The 19,005-nt window shown below is 41.0% G+C and overlaps 1 protein-coding gene across 1 annotated transcript; it reads left to right on the forward strand.

Annotated features, from left to right (window-relative positions):
- Positions 1–1,064: 1,064 nt before the first annotated feature.
- On the forward strand, positions 1,065–16,586 carry LOC117255280 (uncharacterized). The gene is made up of 10 exons (XM_033624015.2): positions 1,065–1,256; positions 4,063–4,208; positions 5,335–5,416; positions 5,567–5,705; positions 5,978–6,180; positions 6,358–6,494; positions 7,695–7,836; positions 7,947–8,228; positions 8,364–13,713; positions 15,179–16,586. Exons 1-10 carry the CDS (start codon positions 1,131–1,133, stop codon positions 15,187–15,189), a joined length of 6,618 nt encoding a protein of 2,205 aa, XP_033479906.2. The 5' UTR covers positions 1,065–1,130; the 3' UTR covers positions 15,190–16,586.
- The last annotated feature ends 2,419 nt before the right edge of the window (positions 16,587–19,005 follow it).

Below are 19,005 nucleotides of genomic sequence, written 5' to 3' on the forward strand. Positions count from 1 at the left end.
TCTTTTTTAACTAAGTCTTGTAATTTTAAGGGACCACAAGATGACCAGAAGGATAACACATATGAGGAAAAAAGAATAAAACTGAAATTACTAAGTGCTTTGACAAACAAAGCAAAGCAGAAGCAAGAAACTCCAGAGGCTAAGGTAACAATAGAAACCAAACAGTACTGCCAAACAGCCCAGACAAAAATTAATATGCAAAAACATATTAGATTGAAGACAGATGAAAATGATAAAGAGAAAAAAAAAGTTAAAAACATACCAATTAAGTAAATACAAAAAATGACAAAAGTAGCAAATACAAAATATAAATAATAATATACAATACACATCTATACATACTATAATAATATACAATAATGTATATAAACATAATAAATAAAATATGACATCACATAAAAGCAGGTCTATAAAAATGGGTTTAAGAAGTGATTTAAAAGAAGTTACTGATGCTGCAAAAGACTTCTATTTCTGTTCCTCGAAATTATGTTTATTTTTAGCACCTTTTTCTACTGTTTATTTTTACTTATGTATTTATTTTTTATTTATTATTTCTACTATTATTTATTACAGTAAAAAATATTCATGTTTTATTATTTATTTATTTTTTTTGTCCACTTCAGACCTCTTATTATCCTACTAACAAAAAATACTGTTAAGGTGATTATGAATCACCTTAATCATGTAAATATAGTGCAATATAATTGTATATATCATATAAATAGCATGTAAATCATCCTTAAAACATAATGACAATCGTATTAATTAATTCATATTTATGTATTTTGCGGTTATTAACATTAGAATGACCCTCTAAGAGCTCCGTTAATCATTTTTCCAAGTTTATACAATGGGCCGTGAACGCAGATATTAACCGTCATTAACGCGCTGTGTTTGTGTCTGCCATGTGGTTTGTATCGCACGTAATGAGCCACTTACAACACCGTCTCTGCGGGGCTTCATTTGAGGCAATCTGTTTTAATTGCGGAGCTCAGACTCCGCCCTAACAGTCTCTCCTCCGGTGCACGCCGGGTTGGGAAAGGAGCAGTTGGCAGTATCCAATCAGCACTGTCAGTGCTAGTTGTTGACCGTGGCGATGTAGCTGCTACGAGCGAGGCTAGACAGGCAGTATGGCGGAGGAGGGCTGTGTGTACGAGTTAGAGGGGCTCGACAAACATTTGCAGAGTTTGTTGCGCCGCTACTCAAGTGATGAACTGCGGGCCGATAGTAAAGCGTTCTGCTCTGACTTTAGCAAGGTAAGGACCCGTGGCTGAAGTTGGTGACAGGCTTGTTGTCGAAGACAAGAGCATGTATGTTAGCCGACTCCCCTCCCCCAGAACTGGCCGCTACACGGCTAGCATTAGCGGTTAGGCTCGTTAGCATCTAGCTAACAAGTCGTAGTCGCTTTTAAAACAAATATATCACCGTAACGCCTGTTAAACATTATGTCAAATAACGCAGCCTCGTGTTTAAGTGATGTTATCGAAGCGTCCAAGACAGTAAATCAGTCATATTTTAATAATGGTTGGTCAATGTTCAGCTAGCAAGCTAACTGCTAATTGTTTGAGCCAGTTAGCCTAGAAATTGCCTTCAAGTTAGCTTAGTTAGTCCGCTGCATGTTTACCGAACTGGCAACTGGACAACTTTTTGCACGTCTTCAACGCGTTTGGTAATTATAAAACAAATTAGTAATTTAGCAGATATTAGCTAACCTTCAACTTAAAATTGTTATGCAATTAACAAAATTAGCCTGCATTATAAATCACTTGCTACAAAGCCAGACTTCGGAAATGGCAAAGTTATGCGTCTTAACCAGCAACAGGACATGTAACTGCAAATGTACCTTTGTAGGGATACATAACATCATTTCAGATATCACAAAATGACTGCACATCCTGAATATTTTATAGTACCATGAAACTAGGCAAAACATATCACGAAAAGGTGCATTTGAATGTCAGTTGTCTGTGATTATTAGTATATCTGTGATGGTTATTGAAGAGAGTCATAAGCAGTGTGCTAAACCTAAGTGCTAACATTGGAAAACAATCAGTTTCCTGTTAACACATCCAATATATCAATTCTTATTTAGCTGCAGAGCTATTGGCCATCCAAACTGTAAATTTGTAAGGTTGAGCCTTTTGAATCATATAACATGCGAAACTGAAGTTGTGATGCTTCATTATCTACGGCATTGTAATTTAGTAGAAAACTAGTGATTGGACAAAGGCCTGGGAGCAACATTGTTGACATTCGAAGGATTCCAGAGGTGTACAAGAGTGATGTCTTGGGTCTTCACCATTAGAGGGCAATGTAAGCACATTGTATTCCAGGAATTTGACAGGTCAGCTGTGAGAATCTGTAAAGGAGCCCTACATGTCCCATTTTGGTTGTGCACTGTAGTGTCATGTTATAAGGTATCTATAAGGAATAGGTATGCTATAAGGGATCTTGGGATCTTGAAAGACCAACTTATAATACACTCTAGATTCAAGTAGGGCATGAATAAGATCAGCAGATTTTTGTAAGTAGACTTAACTGTGTAAGGAGTTTTTATGTTTTCTTTCTTTTATATATGTGGAATATGATGTGACAGAGGATACACATGTTCCTGTCAGTTACTGAGAATCACACCCACAGCAGGTTACCAATTGTCCCACACCTGTGCACATGAAATGGGCGGAACAATATCTATTTAAAATCAGTGCCGTAAAAAATGGTGTAAATATGTGTTAGTACAACCAATAATTTGTTGTGCTGAGCAAGAGCAATGTGTGGGATCTTCCTTGCAAGACTCAAGAGAAAATTTTCAACCCACCTGCATCTGGGATAGCTGGATGTGCGAATATCTCCCTTATTAACAGGCTGTGCATTGTAGCAAAGGTGTGTTAATGGGGAAAGCTGCAGATGTACCATCACTCCGTCAATATAATAAAAGATGTGGCTCAGCCATGCTGATTTTCCCCATGTATTAGTTGCTGTTGGGGTAATGGATGAGTTAGGCAGCAGTCTGTTTTCTCTCGTCTTAATTTAATGTTATCTAGATATTAGTATTGTCACGATACTATAATGTCCAACTTCAATACAACACCTTGAAAAATATCGATTTTTGAATACCGTGGGGAAGTACTGACACTGAGGGCATACTGTCATTAAAAGATGAAAATAACAAGGCTATAACATGTCAAAGGCTTTTCTTGGTTAGTAGCTGAGAACAGCAGAATGACTGCAGTGAATATTCACAATAAGAAGGAGCAGGAAAGTGTAGCTGCTGCCAGTATCAAGTGTGGGAAAATATGGAAACTGTTTGTGATATTCAGAATTGGCATTTATTGATTAATCGCTGTTTTTGACAACACTGCTAGGTATTGGTTGTATGGCTGCAAGGGGTAGGGCTCCAAGGTCCTAAAATTTATTGTATTGTCTAATCAACAGTCCAAATTCCAAAGATTTTGTTAGATTACAAAACAGAGAAAAACAGGAAATCAAAGTATTTGAAGGCTGAAAACAAAATTCTTGTGGCAGCACCAAATGGTTTGTATTGGTAACACTGGGTAAATGTCACTGGCATGAGCCTTGTTTCTGTTGTGTCACCATCATGCTAGCCTCACATAGCCAGACCTGACTCATGCTGTGCCAGTGCTGGAGAAAGGACTGACTGAACCCATCATACTCCTGCAATAAGGGTAAAAAATGCTGTGGTTGTCTGTATTTCTATAAACCATCACAGTTGTTTTGGGTGGTGCTAAGCCCAGGTTGCAGTGATGGAAACTTGTTTTGGTGGAGAGGTGAGTACTTGCATTTAAGGTCTACATCCTCGCAAAAGAAAATGATGCAAAAAAACCATTAAAAGATGTTTTAATGTATTGGTTGCAGGCTCCAAGGTTGGTGTTGCTTCTTGCATCGTGCTAAAACAACATGTGAGATAGATCTGGCTATGTGAGAGTAGCATCATACCTGCAACTGCAGTTAACACATAACCGCAGACTTAAACATGCTAAAGAGCACAAACTGTTAATTGTCCTTGTAACCTTGTCTCTGTTTTGTCTTCCCTCTGTGCAGCTGGTGGAAGAGTATGCCTCTCGCTGGCAGGTGCCGCTGCCTCAGCTCAGGATCCTTGAGATAAGTCTCTGCCACTTCACTCGAGCCTCCACCTTCTTCACACCAAACTGTGATCACGTGCTCCACACACTCAGCAGTCTGGCTTTGTAAGTACACAAGGACCCCTCCTTTGACTCGCTGCTTTCAAACAACTGCAGTGACAATAAATCAGATGAAAGCAATGACACTTAAGTGCTGTGATTTAGAGTTGTTTTCCAAAGAGATTATCTGTAACTGTACTTGTGTTTGCTAAACAGTATTCCAACTTACACAGCAACATATATGTGTTGTTGCAGTCACTTCCTCACAGTGAAGGAGTCAGGTGGAAGCTTGTGGTTTCCAGCCACATACGCATTATTGTCACGTAGACTTGCTGCACCAGTCATGACCATGTTACTGCTGATGGGAATACACCTCTTTAAACAACTAGGTGAATTTGCAATAGCATCTCACTTTGAGGAAGACAGTAGGCTGGAATTACATTTTACCGTTGTTTTGTGGTTTCTGCTTTCTCAAGTTTTGCTTCACAGCCAAGTTTCACATCAGTTTAATTGTGAATCAGTGAATGGAACCCTTTATTGCCCCTTAGGGAAGTGTCCTTGCACAATGTGCCCTTGAAAAAGCACACATAATTCATCAGACATCACACACCCCCAGGAAAAAACATGAGACATTGATAAGACAAGGCATTAACTCTATATACTTACACACAAGTATTATGTAATAACCACAGGGAAAAATCCTTTGAAATCACTTACAGTTCAATTGCCACTGTCATGGAGATGGAGACTTAAACTTTCAAATCTATTACATACAGAAAACAATAAGAATATTCATATATAAGTCAAATAAAACCTTTGTTTTTATACATTTAGTCGTCCACCTCTGAAATACTCTTGTATATCTGGGGACAGTTGCTGGCAACTTTTATGGAATTTAAAGTTGATTGTTTGTTGGCTCAACCAAACACATTTGTGAGCCAGGAAAACCCCCTGGCATGCTGCCAGCTGTTGACCTTACTCCATCCGTGAACCCTCCATCCTCCATCCTGTCTCCCCCAGGGTTTCCCAAAGCTTCTCAATTAAGTGAATTCCTGTGCCTCTCTCACAGTTTGTGCTTTTACAACCATGCAAATAATTGAATTTCTATGAATACTCAGATTAAAGTTATAATGATTCTGTGTGAAAATGTGTATTCATATATGGAAGCTAAACCATTTTGATCTCCTCACAGGAGCATTTTTGAGTTGTTGCTGTTCATTGACCAGAAGGACTTCCATCAGGAGCCGCTGAAACAATTCACTGTTACATTCCAGGTGAGCATGAAGTGCAGATCATCTTCTTAATAGAACGGTGTTTTTTATTTTGCGCTGTACCTGTTTGGATTATTGTAATACAGGATTTTGGTGCTCTTAATTGAAATATTAGTGCTTTAAGAAGCTCCTTTTGTCCTCATGCCCTCTCAGGAATGTCACAACTTGGCCCTCGCGAGGCATCAGAATGTTCACTTACTTCAGGTGGAGCGTTTGGTTCAAGGCGGTGGGCCTTGGGCCGGCGCAGCCTTACAGGCAATCCTCAGTGAGTCCAGTTTACCTCAGAGTGAAGGTAGGTAACATGGTTGTAATATGCCCAACACTGACTAATTGAGTTGGCAAAGTGTTTTTATGTCTCATGTTGAGGCATAAATCAAAGCTGTAGACTCCAGTTTGTAGCCGAATTGGACTCCTCCTCCTCCAAAGTGCAGTTTATCGGAAAACCTTTGCTTGAAATAGTTTGTCTTCATTGATTGTTCCTTGTAATTCCTGCTAATCTTTTCAGCAGTAACAAAGTAAACTCAAACCTTATCTCTGTCCTCTGGTGTCTTTACTGTTCCTCAGTGGATGGGTACATCAGCTCTGAGCTGCCGGTGTTCTTTGAGCTCCGGGTGCGCTACCTCTTATCCTGTGAGCGGGTCAGCGAGGCTGTGTCCCTGGCTAAGTGTTGTGCTCAGCATCCCACTGCAGGACAGCACTTGTTCTTCCTCCAGGTCTACCTCATGTGGCTTTGCAAAACTTCACAGCATGACCGCCTACATAAAGAGGTGGGTGGGGTGACTGAATGCCGAAGACTAGTGTCTTTCAGTCAAATGGCGAGAATTTTAGCTTCAGTCTGTTTTAATCGTTGTTGTTGCTTAGCTACCACACAATTATACCAATATTTTACGTATGAGACCTATATTTGGCCGAAACTAATGCTTTCATTGTCCTCTGATTTTCAGGTGGCTGAATTTAATGGAAAAGATGCAATTCACATCATCTGTAGTTTGGAGTGTGAGGAAAAGGATGAGTTGCTACTCGTCCTCAGCAGAGCCTTCCTCTCTCAGCAGCTCCGCAGGGGAGACATGTACTATTTGTGGTAAGTAAATCTGATGCTAATTTAATGAGAAGTCAGTTTTTAACACCAACTAAGGCCTCCCCATTTAAGTAAGCATTACAGGCCCAAACACACTAAAAGCAAGAATGGATGTGCCACAGAAATCTCTATTTGAGAAGCCTAGGATGTTACATAAGGCAGGAGGGCCACTGTTGGGTGCCTACTTCTGCTACTTTTATTCATTGGTTGGCAATATAACACCAGTAAAAGCCACTATGAACCAGCCATAACGTTCCCCCTTTAATTTTTTCTTCCAGGTGGGTGAAAGTCACTTAAAGGTCCAGTGTGTAGGATTTAGGGGTAAATATTGGTAGAAATTGCAAGTAACGCAATAAGTATGATTACTTTAGTGTATACTCGTCTGACAATAAGAACAATTGTGTTTTCATTACTTTAGAATGAGCTGTTTAAATTTACATTGGGAGCAGGTCCTCATTCGCGTAGTCTGCCATGTTGCACCACCATGTTTCTACAGTACCCCAGCACGACTGAACCAGATACTTGCTCTAGACTGGGGCCAGAGACTCTCACTGTAGCCTGTTTTGTACAGTGAATGCTGGATGGAGCACTGAGTGACAATAACCCCGCCCACATTTAAAGTACAGTTTGTGGTGGAAACGCTAGGGTCTAGATACAATGTCTGAAGGGTACTTTCAGTTCCAAAGGTACCATACTGAAAATGTTTGGTGGAAACGGGGCTTAAATGTTCATGATGATACGGGGTGGGTCTGTTATGCTAACATAACTGCCAAGGGTCTAAACTTTTATTTTTTCCTATTTTTAGTATCTAAAATGTGGCAACACAATGGTTAAGATCTATAGTAGAACAGCTGTGAGCAGTGGAGCATTGCAGAATTACACTAGTGTTGTTCATAAAGTTTTAAGCTAAGCTAACAGAGCTAATGTCAGCTGTTGCCCAGAAGTGTTGTGCACTTTCGCTACACATCTGCCACTCTGTCTCTCAGTCCCTCCTCTTTGTCTCACTGCCTTTGGTCACTGGGTCCTCTTTTGGCAATACAAAATCAGGTTACAGGAGGGGCATCGCAGCAGTTTGACGCGCCTCATAAAGCTTTTGGTGCGTGTTCAGTCACTTAAAACAACAGGTGTACTTTAAAAGGCATGCATCAGGAGCTTTCAGTGCGTTTAGACCTTATGAACAATGTTTAACCCTTTTCTTTGCAGTGATCTTGTCTTCATATGGAGTAAACTTCACAGTCGGTTGAATACGTCCAAGCAAGCTCTGCTCGAGGATAGTCATCAGCTGATGCTCTCTGCCACCAATGTCAACTCGATCTTCCCATTCATCAGAGCCATACTTCAGGAGGTGAGACACATTTGAACTGCAGTGTATTATTTTAATTTCCATACATTTGCTAAGATGTTAAGATTTCTATAAGTATTGAATGGATTCAGCCTTTGTTTGTATCTCACTAGCTTGGTGAAGATGGTGTCCAGTTCTGCGTGGAGCTGTGTGCTAATGCCCTGGGGTCTTGCTTTCCCTGTGATGTCATAACCAAGTCCCTGATCTACAAAACCATTGCTGGCCTGCTTCCCAATGACCTGGAGGTTTGCAGGGCATGTGCTCTTCTTGTCTTCTTCCTCGAACGCACTGTTGAGACATACAAGATGGTGTACCTTCTTTACATGCAGCCCGATCAGGAGTACCATGTGGAGTACAGCCCAATCCCAAATCATGTTCGCTTTGAAACCCTGCAGGTAGAGCACCTTTTTAATAAATCATGACAGAGAAGAGGCGCTGTTTCAGACTCTTTGTCAGTTCAGATATGCATTGTTGCTTGGGTTTTTCCATATTGAAGTACCAAAACATTTTCTTTTTCTTTCTCTTCTCAGGTCTTGAAAAAGGACCTGTATTTTGACCCAGAGTTTTGGAATCTCATTGCTTTGCGGACCAACTGTTTGAAGCTGATGAGTGAGAAGGTGGTCAGTGCTGCCCTTGAAGAGATCATGGAGGACAAATGGATCCTGAGCTATTGCACCAAAGAACCTGTTTCCCGATCAAGCACATCAGTATGTCAGAGAGGACGTAAAGGGGTGGCAGCTAAAAAGCGGCACCTCAAAGACGACAGACATCATAAAGAGGACACTGCATCCAAGAGACTTAAGGTGGGTCAAGGCAAAACACAACTAAATGTTGACCACACTGGAAAGAGGAAAGGCAACCAAGGGGCACAACCTTTGAAGGATGCATCATCCAAGCCTTTGAGGCGTTCATTTTGGCAGCTAGACAGACTGCAGGACAATGGTGAACTGAGGCGCACTACTCGACTCTCAGAGAAGAACCCGCCAAAACGGAGGATTAGAAAACCCAGGTGGCTTCTGGAAGACTCGGGAACTCTTGGAGAGAATAATGTTCTTCCAAACATCAAAAAGCATGGGTTGAGACATCAAAAGCACCATCGATCCTCTGTCATGAAGAGGCCTCATACTGGTGAGCTCAAGAACAATGCAAAACACAAACCTTCAATAAATTTGCATTTAATGGCAAGGGAAAACAACAGCAAGCCCCAGAAAGGGTGTTCTTTGGACTCTGTTAAACCAGCTGCTTTGCCACAGGTAATTCTTGAGCTCTCCCTTCCAGACAATGAACTCATGGGAACATTTACTGAGGACTCTTGCAGCAGACAGAGAAGTATCCCTCAAGTGCTCCTTTACAGACCTACAGTGAAGATTCCTGTCACATCACAACCTGTAAAGACCGTACATCGCAAAGAGGTGATTCTTAGAGCGCGGGATGCAACTATGCTCATACAACAGTTGCACTGTTATACTCGGCGGCAAAAAGGAAAAGGTAACGTGCCGAATATTCAAGGCTCAGTATCAACAATCACACGTTCCTCCGTGCAAGGAAGTCCTCCAAAAGAGCCAGAGAAAGAGTGCTGTGAAAGGCCTGCTGCTGAGATGAAAGGTGGAGTTGCCTCTCAGACACGAGCAGCAACTGAAGTCACAGGATCCCCAGTTTTAGAAAAAGTCCCTCAGGCTCGGACTACAAAAGCAGCCTCAAGAAAGACATTTTCAGGAGGAGAGCTTTCTGAAAAATTTGCTGCTGAGATGAAAGCTACCAAAGCGTCACAGAAAACAGTAGCAACTGAAGGTACAGAAACTCCAACTTTGGATAAGGTCCTGCAAGCACAGTCCATAGCTGCAGCAAGGGAGCTCTGCGAAGAGTCTGCTGTTGAGATGAAAGTCACTATTGCATCAACAGCAGCAAAAGTGACTCAATCTCCAGGTTTAGATGAGGTCTCTAAAGCTGTTAAAGACACCTCAAAAACCACAACTTCAGCTGAGGTCATGCAAACTGCAACTGTGGACAACAATCAGATGGTAGCTACTGATAAAACCCATCCAGTCTCAAATATGACCAACATTTCAAACACTGGAGCTGCTGATCCCACAGCGTCACAGTCTCAAGATGTTCCTAGAGATGGTATGCAAGAACTGAAGTCACTACCCTCTCAGGCTGAAACTGGCAAAAATCCGGTAGCTCAGGCCACAGCAGACATCCCAGAGGTGCTCACCACTGTCAGCAAGAACATTTCTGAGGTGGACATCACAGATGTGTCACCCAAACTCACAACAGGAAATGTGCCTTGTGAAAATGACTCAGGTGGGGAAACTACTTATACACCTAAAGATCAGGACAGTATAAATGACATATCTGCTCTGACTTTAGTAACAGAAATGGTTACTGAACTTGCACCTGAGGCACTTAGTCGAGATCTGGAAAATCACAAACAGCCAGTTCCAGAGGACGGTGCTTCTAATGAGTCAACAGCAAGAAGTAAATCTAAAGTTCCTCACAAACGCACTACCTCCAGCTGCTCTGTAGTTGCTGATGTGCAAGGGAAGAAAGAAGCAACTCAGGATATCGATCCAGAAACACCTGAAAACAGTGAACTACCGCAATCAGAGGAATCCAAGCTGGAGTACTGTTGTACCTTCTGCAACAAGGACTTTAAGGGAAGTCGCGTAGTTGCACATGCTATGTTCCATTATCGTAAAGACGAGTGCATGTTCTGTGGGACGATCTTCAAAGATGACCTCTTGGCCATGATGCACCTGTCTGACCATATTGAGAAGCTAAAGAAGATCAAAGAGTCAGCTGGTAACAGAGCTCAAGAAAAGTCAGTCTCTGGGACCAAAGACATTTCCACACCTAAGACTTGCGCCAAAGCAAAGACCTCAACTGTGTCTTCTGGGCGCCGTTCTAGTGGGAGGCTGAAGAAATCTACTGACTCTCCCAAATCAGTAAGCCTTCCAGATTCAACACCATCTGGATCTAGAAAGTTAAGATCCAATGAAGAGCCTGTAGATAGTCAGTCTTTACATGAAAAGAGACAACATCCATCGAAGCACCTTAATAGCAAAACTCCTGTTCACAAGGTGAATGGACATATTGGCAAAAAGAAAGGGCTGGGCAGACCAAGAAAGGACACCTTTAACTCAGAAGCTAAGCAGCCTCCTTCACAGCAGATCTCTAAAGAAAGAACAAATAATAGAGCTGAGCATTCCAGGTTGCAAAAAAACAAAGATATAGAGATGAATTCCTCTGCAACATCAGTGCAGGTAGATTCTTCTGCTCATGATAAAACGAAGGAGATGGAATCTCAGCGGGTCCCGAAGACAACCACAAAGCAAAGTGGGAAAGTTGCTGAGGAGAAAAATGTTGAGCCGCAAGAGAAACTCTGCTGTCCTGCAGAGGGTTGTTCGTGGTTTACAGACCTGTCAAAGAACCGTGTTGCACTCCTTTACCATGCTCTCGAAGAGCACTATGGTGAGGTCAAACCTCTAAAACTGGCGTTCCGTGTAGGAAACAACAAATGTAGTAGTTGCATGAGGGTTATGTGGAGTTTCAAACATTTTCAACACCACGTTGAAAGACACAGACTGACTCCGCGGCATCCTTGCCTTCATCAGGGTTGTTCTGCGAGGTTCAAAACTGGAATGGAAATGAGACGCCACGCCAGGAGGCACAGTCCGCTGCAGGCAGTGTGCTGCCTCCCTGGTTGTTCGCAGCTATTTATTTGTCTTTGGGCACTGAACCTTCACGAAAGAGAGCACTATGCTTCCAGACCTTCTAAACAAGACAAGTATACAAATGAGCAAACAGGTGACAAACATGATAACACACCGGATGGGAAGAAAAGGACGGATCATAAGCCAAAAGATGCAACTGCTACCACTACTGAAAAGACTGTGAGTAAATTGAGAGAAGCCACACATAAGTCGTCAACAGAGAAACATGTCCAGGCTCCTCCTCCCACCACTGTCAGTGCGTCTCTGTTGAAAGAGAGAAAGGATTCACATGTCTTGAAGAATCTCTCTAACAAGGACACATCCACACAGTCAGTCAGCCCTAATCTGAGATTAAGGCAAACATTAAGAAAAGCAACAAATACAATGAAAAGTGACAGAGTCATCTCATCATCATTGTTAAAACACAATATCAGAGTGCGGCATAAGTTCAAGAAAAAGCAGGTCAAAGTGAACACAAAGTTTCCAAAAAGAAGAGGGCGTCCTCCCAAGTCAAAGGAAGCAGTGCATGATGAAAACAAGACCACTGGTCAAAACAATCAGGCTGTTATAATAAAAACTGCTCGGCGTGGTCGCCCCCCAAAAGCAGCAGAGACATCAAATATGACAAACGCAAAACAAAAAAAGGAAAAGAGTCAGCAGGTCCAAGATGTAGTCAAAACTACGGAAACATCAATCAGTGAACCAAGGTCTAAGAAATCAATGAACAGGCAGGTGAAGAAGAATCATGTCAAACGTAAGTGGATTTCACGTGGTTCCTCTTCAGCTAAGGTGTCAGCTGACAGTTTAAATCAGTCAGTCAGCTCAACCTCAGCAGACAAAACACAGAAGGTAACAGCTGACCAAATGAAGAAACAGCATAAAGTGAAAAAACGCTCCACTCCTAAAGAAAACAGTAGTCGACCAGCTTCCTCAGACTCCAGCAAGTCAAAGAAACCTACGGTTACAGATAACGAAGCCAGCACAAAGATTGTTAAGAAAAAATGTCCTCTCAAAGAACCAGAGCCTGCCTTGAAAAAACCTGCCAAGCCGACATCTGATGTCCCACAAGTCGAGGCCAAAGCAGCTCCAGCTGTAGAAAGTTCTGCCGATGAGGGAAAAGCCAAGGCAGAAGACACCAACTCAACACAAAGCAGCTCTGGTAATGCTGTGCCTGCTGTCCCCACGAACAGTTCAGATGTGATAACTGCACCACCCACCATCTCAGGAGAGAAAACACAGAAGGTAACTTCAAAGAAATTACACATAAAAAAAGAAGGAAAGAAAGAAAAGATTGTGGCTTCTTCAGACTCAGGCAAGACAAATAAGAAGCACAAAGATATTAATAAAAAAAGGGACAAGAAAACACTCGAGGTAGGGCGGCCATGCAAAGATCCAAGCAAACCACCTGCTTTGAAAAAGAAAGCTACGTCAAAATCTCCAGACCAACAAGTGAAGGCTAAAGCAGCAGCAGTAGTAGAGGGCTCTTCTGATGTGGACGGAAAAGCAAAAGAAGGAACAGATGCAACAGTCAGCAGCTCTGGTTCCTCCACCCCTCCTGCCACAGATAGTGGCTCAAATGAAACAACCTTGCAACTCACTGCCCCAGAAGAGAGCATGGAGAAAGGAATAAAAAAGGAAAAATCCAAGAAATCTCATGTCAAAAAAGACTCAGACCCCAACAAGGCAAATAAGAAGCGCAAGAATGTTCAAAAAGAAGGTGACACGAAGATTGTCAAGAAAAAATGCACAGTTCAGCCTAAGGTGGAGAGCTCTGTAGGTGAAGACGGAAAAACTGTAGTGGAAACAAAACCAGTTAACAGCTCTGGTCACTCTCCAACAATGAACGGACAAGCAGCAAGTGAAGATGCAAAATCGACAGTGTTGATAAATACTCTTGCAGAGTATGGCAAGAAGCCATACATGCGTCCACCACCCACAGCATACCTGGATGAGAAGTACATCACCATGCCAAAACGAAGGAAGCAGCTGTCGTTCCTCCCGTCCTTTCAGAGAAGCCCCGCTCCTCAGGAGAGCTGCGTTATGACAGCTCCACAGAGACATCGATGTGCCAACTGTTTTGCTACGTTCAACAGTGCTGAGGAGCTGCAGAGTCATCAGCAACTGCAGAAGTGCTCAAACGTCTTTGGATTCGACTCGGATGAAGAGGGTGAGTCATTGTTGGTGGAAAGTTTAGCAAGTTGAAATCTAAAGCAGATTAAAGCATATATAGATACAAGATTCATATAAAAACTACTGAGATTTATGTCAATATGTGCATATGAAATTATTTACAATACTAAAATTTCAGATATAAATCACTCAGTACGTTTTCATGCACAGTTAAGTCGAGATACAGTTATAGCTCAACTAGGCAATTTAATTAGACTGCTGTCCTAGTCCCAATATACGAACATAGGAGGGGAGTCGATCTATTGACTGAGGTATGTCCGACTCCACTACGATAGGTGGCAATATGCCCCCTTTCAGCTTGTCGGTATTGGACCTTTTTCTGGTTAAGCTATTTCGTCACAAACCAAACAGTCGACAAACAAGTTAGCTACAGTTAGCTAGTGGCAAATTGGTACCCTGGTGGACAACTTTCACAACTGTTCACATTTGGTATGTCCAAAAATGCTCTGCCCTAGATTTAGAATTCACAATGTTGTCACTGCTTTTTTCTTCTGTTATGCATTTAATGCTATTTGACTTCCGGGTCAAAGCCTGAGGCGGACACTGTGGAGCATGGGCAGAGCACCTCGGCCAGCTTGGATGATTGACTGTATACATGCAGGAGTAATTCGACTCCCAATTGCACTTTGAGAAATAAGATTAAGTACGATTTCAGTTAGACTAACTTGTTTACATGTATTTTGAAAGTCTGGTTTTAGTCATACTAACACAATAAATTGTTTTTCTGACTGTTAACACTAAAAAAAATCACTTTACTAACTTTAACAAGCCTTAATAGATAAATTTAAATTTAGATAATTTTTTTTCTTAATCTCGTGTGGATGAGATAGTAACTTACATGTACAACATATTTACCTTGTATGCCAAAAAAAATCACCTTTGAGGACCTTAGTGGCTCTGTAGAAAATTCCAAAAATAGTTGTGTTTTATATACATGTATGATAATTTTTAATAGATGTGAAACAAGATAAGTCATTTCTACGGGATAGAAAGTCGTTTAAGTCATTAAAAATCTAAGTCAAAAGATGAAACTATTACCCTAATCGTAACCGCTCTGTTCTGAGTTTGAGATTTATACCATACTAAAGTTACCACCGAACATGCATATTTAATCTAACTCGGCTTGATTCAGCATGTGTAATAATAGATCTGGATGCAACAGCCTCTGTTGTGATGATTTGTCTTTTCTCTGGGTGTGTTTTGCCGTTGAAAAGTGTTGGTGTTTGTGCCGAATTTACGGTGATAGGTTGAATTTGAGTTATTGTTGCAGTTGTGACATTGCCACATCCTGGAAGGGCTGCACACTGCAACACAATCTGTAGAGGATATTCTGTTAAAGTTGTGTAGTCTTCAAGTATAATACAACCCTCAGCTTCTGAATGTAATTTCAAGAAAAGGAAAGTTTTACAAACTCCTTTATTCTCTCTTTTTTCCTGTTTCAGGCAGCACTTGAACGTTTCCAATTGAGTCCAAGTGAATTGACGTTTTGGATGCATGACATACTGACCTGTGGACCTGCGTGGAGCCCCCAAACAGATCATACCTCACTGGATCAGTGCTCTCTGGATGACCTGTTCATTACTGTGGGCAACGACTGGTGCGTCTCGAGACTTGGAACTGAAGGGGTTAGCTGACATTTCACTGCAGCATATGCCTGTCGCGCAAGGCCCCGGAGAGCGGCCAGAACACAAAAAATAGCCAATCAATAAAAGACATCTGAACTGAATCTCACTTACTGTTAACGGAACAGCTAGTACTGAAGTGCCTGCTCTGGAACCGCTGTGCTGTTTCCAGCTGCTTCACCTGGAATGGAGATTAAGGATTGTGGTTTAAAGACTGGACTTTTGAAAGCTGTGAAAAACAAAACAAAACAAAAAAAAACTCACGTAAGACAACAAAGCTGCTCCTGCTATGACTCGGACCCATATTTTTCACGTCATAAGCCATATTATGCCATTTTTTTGCTTTTTGCACTCCTCACAAGATTTATCAGTTAATTTCTGCTTAAACTCTCAAAGGGACGGGGATTGTACGATGAATGAAGCATCTAAAAATCATGCTTTTTTAAAACATCCCTAGGTTACAGCTAATTTTCTAAACTCTGAAAAGTTGTGAGATTGCTGTATCAGAGTCTTCTTTGGGAAAATGTTATGTATAATTCTTGTTTAAATATTAATTGTAGTTCTTCTACAGAGTTCCCTATTGGCTTGAGTAAGACTGTGCTTGTCCTCACCATCAGTATACAGTAGAGGGCAGTGTGCACCAATCTCTTCATTATGTTAACGGATTGCTTTTTTCCTCTTGCAGAACACAAGATGTTACTTGCTCATTTTTGCAACAGACTGATTTCTACCTACAAAACTGCTCTGCTGTATTTATTACTGGACAGGCTCACATCCATCACGTTGAATTTCCTTTAGCAATAACTACGACCTACCACAAAATGTGCCAGTATCCGCCTCATATTGTGTTGGATTCTGTCACCAGTCATGTTCTGCCTATTATAATTATGTCAGTGGAACAGCTGACATTCTGGCTTATATTATATTTTCTCACTTACACATAGATTTTATCTTTTACTGAACTGTCCAAGACCATAGGAACATTGCGATTTCTCTTCTAGGCTGTCTCTTTCTTTTGGAGAGAAAGTTGTAAACAGCCACAGTTTTAAGTGTTACCGGGCGGCCGCACCAGTCTTTCATGAGCAGCAGCAGGTTATATTTATTTATGTTTTATTTTCTATCTTTTGTAAATATTTGAAGAGTTTCGATGGCTTATTATATAAGGGGGTGTTGGAGCCGGGTTTATATTTTGTTCTTGAGGTTAAAATAAAACTTATTTGAAATGGCATCTATTCTGTTCTATTCTGTTGCACCAGAGACTGGCATGTTTTCATCAGAGGAATGAGCAATTTATTCCAGAAGTAGGAAATAAAATGTTTTAGTGCCCTGGCAACAGATAAGACGCAGCAGTGTTGGGTTGCAGAGGAGAAGAGAATATTGAATTTTGTAGACCTGATCACTCATAAAGATAAATCCTTACCTTTGCCAACCTTTGGTCTGTTACCATAACTATACTAAAACTAGCATCCAACATGCCAGACTACTTCACAGGCAAAACCAGAAAGGGCAACCCAGTTGCCAAATGTGCGTAAGCCAGCACTAAAAGGTTCCACGTTTTCATGTCTGTGCCAGAGGTTGCCATGGCAGGAGGCATTATGTTTTGGGGTTGTCTGTCTGTCCGCCCCATGCCGGGGAACACAATGTCTCAAAAACTCCATGAGGGAGTTTTCAGATTTGGCATAAATGTCCACTTGGACTCAGTGATCAAATAGTTGGATTTTGGTAGTCAAAAGTCGAGGTCATTGTGACCTTGTGTCTTATTTTCATGACCTTGAGTGAATATCCTCAAATTTAGCACAAACGTCCACTTGGACTCGAAAGGACTGATTTAAATTTTGATAACATTTTCCTGATTTGAAAAGAAGCTGAACTCAGGGCTGCAGTCAGAGGACCTCCACTAGCTGTAGCCTCAGGCTCAGACTCACTGCCTTCATGGACATTTCAGGATAATTTTCTGGCAACATGAACACATTTTCAAGCCTTACAATGAAGTAAATCCTGTTTCTTCTGTCAGTAGAGCAGCCAAAGTGGATAATAATCCTGCTGAGACTCACTCAGTTGTATTATTTCTTAATTTGGCACAGTTGTTGATGTTCACACGCGTTGTACTAAAACAGTCCGAGATTAATTACGTGTCAGGTAGCTGAGGATTCCTGTTGCTGATGACTGCAATAACCGCTCAGTCATTAATCACTGTAATCATGCATTGTAATGAGCCAATGATGCAGACAGATCAGACAGTCGAGTGATGAGGCAGTTCGGCAGGCAGACGGTCACAAGGGCCAGACAGAAAGGCGATCTCTTTGTTTTCCATCTGAGTCAATATTGTTTATTGTGGTAGACAAAGACAGAGGAAGAGAGAGAGACTGCCAGAGAAGAGGGAGAGGAAGAAACAGGAGACCACAGGAAGAGTCAAGTTCCCATCCACAGGTGTGTGTCTTTGTGTTTCTGTATTTGTCCACGTGAGAGGTGTAGGGACTTTTCACTGGTTTGTCGTTTGAAACGTGACCAAAATGCATTTCTTATCCTCTACTTGCCAGAGTTAATATGCAATAGGTGTTTTTAAAGGAGCAGCAACACATTTTAAACTATTATTGTATTTAGGACTGTATTGAATAGTTTGAAGTGCTGAAGCTTTATTCAATAACGATTCATTCTGTTTAAACCCATATTTCTGCACAGTTGTAGATAAAAAATGGGCCACACTAATATTTTAAGTACTATAATATTTGTAGAATTGAATTTCAGCTGTGGCTGTGTAGGATTATGTAGGATACAAACATTTCAAATAACTCGAGTGTTATGTCCAAAAGTCAAAATTTACCATAGAAAGATCGTTGTAATCATTTCCAAAATTTAAAACATATTTCTATGAAAATCAATATTCTGCTTTAATTAATTTTAATTTTTTGTAATTTTATCAAATATAAGGTATGGCCATTTATGTTTGCAACTATATGTATGTATGTAGGTATGGGAGCTGATGTTTGCAAATTTTAGATATGGGAACTAATGTCTGTAAATTTTAGATATGGGAGTTGATGCTTGCAACTTTTAGATATGGGAGCTAATGTTAGCAACTTTAAGATGTGAGAGCTAATGATTGAAACTTTTAGATATGGGAGCTAATGTTAGCAACTTTAAGATGTGGGAGCTAATGTTAGCAAGTTTAAGATATGGGAGTTAATCTTCGCAACTTTAAGATAGGGGAGCTAATGTTTGCAACTTTAAGATGTAATGTTGGCTAATGTTAGCTAATATTAGCAAAGTTTAGATAACATTAAATATTGCTGTGTAACTGACATTATTGAGTCAGTTTATGGATGTTTTGGCTCTTCTGTAATTGTACTTTTCTTTTTCTTTTTGTTCTTTTTTTTTGTGTGTATTTTTGGTATGACCATAACACGTGGTAGCTAATGTTTGCCTGTATGGAAGCACACTTTACCAACCGGGTAGGCTGATGTTTGCTCACCGTATGAATGTGAAGCCCAACCCTGTTGTTTTTTTCCAAACCTAACCATGCGCTTTTGTTGTTGAATGAAAAAACTGTCAAATCACTGTGTTGTACTGATGTACTACATTTATTTTGAAAGAGACTGTATGCAAACTATACATTTCCTTTGAAAATGGAAGTGTATTTTGAACCC

Source organism: Epinephelus lanceolatus, chromosome 24, assembly GCF_041903045.1.
Source record: "Epinephelus lanceolatus isolate andai-2023 chromosome 24, ASM4190304v1, whole genome shotgun sequence".
Classification (NCBI taxonomy): Eukaryota; Metazoa; Chordata; class Actinopteri; order Perciformes; family Serranidae; genus Epinephelus; species Epinephelus lanceolatus.